This window comes from Papaver somniferum, chromosome 4, assembly GCF_003573695.1.
Source record: "Papaver somniferum cultivar HN1 chromosome 4, ASM357369v1, whole genome shotgun sequence".
Taxonomy (NCBI): Eukaryota; Viridiplantae; Streptophyta; class Magnoliopsida; order Ranunculales; family Papaveraceae; genus Papaver; species Papaver somniferum.
The window spans coordinates 15029972-15033555 of NC_039361.1; the positions used below are offsets into that span (position 1 = coordinate 15029972).

At 34.2% G+C, this 3584-nt stretch overlaps 1 protein-coding gene across 1 annotated transcript; it reads right to left on the reverse strand.

Moving 5' to 3' along the window:
• Window positions 1–1163: 1163 nt before the first annotated feature.
• Window positions 1164–2605, reverse strand: LOC113274807 (putative glucan endo-1,3-beta-glucosidase GVI). Its single transcript, XM_026524196.1, has 2 exons — window positions 2483–2605; window positions 1164–2400 (listed from the first exon to the last, which is right to left on the reverse strand). Exons 1-2 carry the CDS (start codon window positions 2562–2564, stop codon window positions 1439–1441), a joined length of 1044 nt encoding a protein of 347 aa, XP_026379981.1. The 5' UTR covers window positions 2565–2605; the 3' UTR covers window positions 1164–1438.
• Between the last annotated feature and the right edge of the window lie 979 nt (window positions 2606–3584).

The following is a 3584-nucleotide window of genomic DNA, read 5'->3' on the forward strand; positions in this document are numbered from 1 at the left end:
ATGTTTCAGTGATGCGGATCAAATTTTTTTCTTCTTACTTTGATTTTGATTATCATGTTTGCTGTTTTCTCAGCCACAATTTCACCCAATGAATCTACGTTTCGATGGTTAATTATTTTGATATTCCTGTAAATTACTCTTATACCCTCCATTTATGAATGCAAATGGTTTAATTAAAAAATAAGAAGAAGGACAAAATCGGAAGTTCAAAATTTACAGCTTCACTTGCTACAGTAAGGGGTGTTCCCTTTATATAATAGAATAGATATAAACTTCTACTTGTTACCAAAAATAAATATAAATAGTAGCTAGGATAAGTTTTGAGAAATTGGGTTAATTGTCCAAATATTTTTAAAACATGGTTCTAATGGACGAGTAAAAATTAGTATGGGTGAAATGGACACCAAAAAGATCGCAAGAATGAATCTGGATTCATCATGGCTTAAACTTAAAAGTAGGGAGGGTGAAACTGGATGCATCCTGATATAAATTACAAATAAGAAAAAATATTTGAAAATGGGTAGGATGAAACAGTTTACATCCTGACTATTTTTACATTCTCGTTCATTTAAACAGTATCAAATTTTATATGTCTTTTTCACCCAAAAATTATCGTTATTGGGTTAATTAACCAATTTTGTGATAAGTTTCTTAACAAACCTTTATTTGTTACCAAAAAAGAATAAATAATAAAAAAAATAAAATAGTAGCTAGGATAAGATTCTAAACTTGCCTTTCTGAAATGTATCTTGTATGCAGTGAGAGTAAAGCAGTAACCAGGTATTGTGAAGTTCCACTGCAATTTTTAATATATTAATTTTATTAGCAATTAATTTTAGTTTTGGTAAGAACATGACATTAAACATGGTTAGTCAAGGATTAGTCATGACATTTTATAAGATTTTCTTCTTTAATATTTTGACTAAGTCGATTAAAGACGGGGGAGTACTCCAGTTAAACCCTTGGTCCATAATGTAATTGCTATTAATTAAAAACAGACTCAGGCATAACAAAGTATTAGAAAGTTTTCTTAAATTACAATCTTAGCCAGAAGGCGAAGGGGTCATATTTATTCAGTTCACGTCTCTTTTTCACCTTAATTCCTTTCTTTTTGATTAAGTAATTTAAGAGGTGCATGCGATTTGAATTTGTAATAAAAGAAGTACGAAAACGACATCTGTATAATACATCGTAATTTTGTTATTATAGTCCTAAATGAACCACATTACGTACATATAGTTGAACCCAAATGACATGATTGCTGGTGTTTGTCTTTCTATTACCTTATCATGTCATTATAGGTAACTGCGGCGCATAACCTTAGTTACATCATTTATTTAATTAAGCAGGTATACTGTATACATAACCTTAATTATTGAATTAGCGTGCATGGAACTTACTTCTTTGTCATGCAGCTAATTGATGTTCCTTTGATTGCCTAACGGAAAGTGACAGGGAAGATTTCTCTCATGTCAGGGTAGTACAGGCCAAAATGTCGCTCAGTCGGGAGACCACCCTTCGTATTCTCGTTAAAAAGGCCAAAAATATAAGTCTCTATGCTCCTCCCTGGCCTTTTGGGGGTTCCAGATGTTCCCGATACGTGTGAAATCAAATTGTTAACATATGTCCTAGTATTTGGAATGGTTGCAATATCTCCATTTTGACCAGATGGCCATCCACTTTCGGCAACGACAATATCGACATTGTATCCACCAACCTTCTCGATCGCCGCATATGCTGCATCGGTCATAGCATCAAACAAGTTCCAGTACCGTAGTCCGTTACCGCTGTCCGTTACAATAACTCGATTTGCCGTAAATAACGCATAATCCAATTGTATTTGTTGTCGGTTGTCATTGTACGCGAAGTAAGGATAGATATTTACGAGGAGAGGACTCCTGTTGGCTACTAAAAACTCTACTATCGATCTCATTATGTTTTGGGCGCCGTCGGAAAATCGTCCACGAGAGGGAGGGTATGAATCTACAACCACACCAAAAGAAATAGTTGTAGTAACTGGAGTTGTTTTCCCAGCAGCTCTAAGTGCATTATGAAGATTTCGCATAGCAGGAAGAATGTGATTTGACTCTCCAGCGTAAGGAATATTGACTTCATTTCCCACTGAAATGTATCGAAATTGAACATCACCGAATGAAAGGACATTGTTCCAAATCCAATTTCCAGCAAAATCTGGATCATTTCCCATCCTTTGGATATCTCGGTTGGGGACACAAAGTACGACTCCGATTCCTGACCCTCGTAGGGCATTTAGGACATCCCAATCTGGACTAAAAAGCCGAATTCGGTCCACATTTCTCGATCTTAAGAGGCTAACGACTGCACTCGGGGACGGTAGGTTGTTTCCTTGCCTTCCATAGTTCACACCAACATTTCCCGCTTCTGCATGCAACCAAATATATTAAAACTTTTAATGTTTATATTGTGATAATTTATTCAATAAAAGGCATATAAATGTACTTACCAACGAATATATTTGATGAAATGAGAAGTGCTGCAAAGAAGGAAATTTTGTAAAACAAGATTATCGGTTCCATTGTTCTCATAATGTTCTAATAGAATACTTTTGCTGTGAATGTTATATTAGTGATACTACCCTATATAAGTATATATAGACAAAATGGCGTTAAGATTTTCTACTAAAATGATGACAATAATTTATTTTCCACATACGATATTATAGTTGTACGCTAAGTCAAGACTTGGTGGAATTTAAGTGGCTTGATCGCTTCAACCTTCTAGTTGTATTATGGCCGTTTCCTTTACGTTGGACTAGACATCAACGCGAGCTGCACGAAATTTGCAGGAAAAGCTAAAACAAAAATTCAGCTAGCATGCATGGGTGGTAAAATGGCTAGAAATGAGCCAAAAACATCAGATAATTTAATGGTTTTCATAATTAACTATCACATTGTGGTCGGAAAATTGGTAGTCACCGAGCAGACCGATTGCACACAGCCAAAAACTAGGAATAAGGATGACGAGTAAATTTATCAAGTTCACCGTTTCGTACGGTTTTAGGTTTAAAGCTAAAATATAACCCTACTAATGACCCGCTGGTAATCGAGCTGGTATTGTAATAGTAGGAGTTATACTCTCTCCGTATTACTTTACTTGTCAAAATTGAGTTTTTTTTAAGAAAAGTGTACCAAAAAATTACTATATTTCCCACTAAAATTCTCTAATTATCAAGAAAGAAATAAAAACTAGGATACAAAAACTAGTATATTAAACAAGTAATTTGAAAGATTGATGGTGTATGTGGAAGTAATTTGAATTTGTTTCAAAGTTTTACAAATCCTATTTTAGCAAGTAAATTATGATGGAAGGAGTAGTATTTTTCACATTGTAATATGCGTGTCGTGCACTCTCTGTATTTTAAAGAAACTAGAGTAAGTGGAATAACAACTACCAATTGTTAATGGCAGTCTCCTTCCATATAACATTAATTTTTCTCTTGATTTCTTACCGACCATTAACGTATTTGAATGATGTGTTTGGAGAAAATAGATTCATTTTTTAATGGTCATAGATTGGTTTGATCTTGGAACACTACAAAATTATTA

What these genes read in the sequence shown, in the direction of transcription:
- LOC113274807 (XM_026524196.1), bottom strand. Translation starts at nt 2,564, where the DNA reads ATGAGAACAATGGAACCGATAATCTTGTTTTACAAAATTTCCTTCTTT. An exon ending in TTCATCAAATATATTCGTTG is followed by an intron (nt 2,401 to 2,482) that starts GTAAGTACATTT and finishes GGTTGCATGCAG; the next exon opens with AAGCGGGAAATGTTGGTGTG.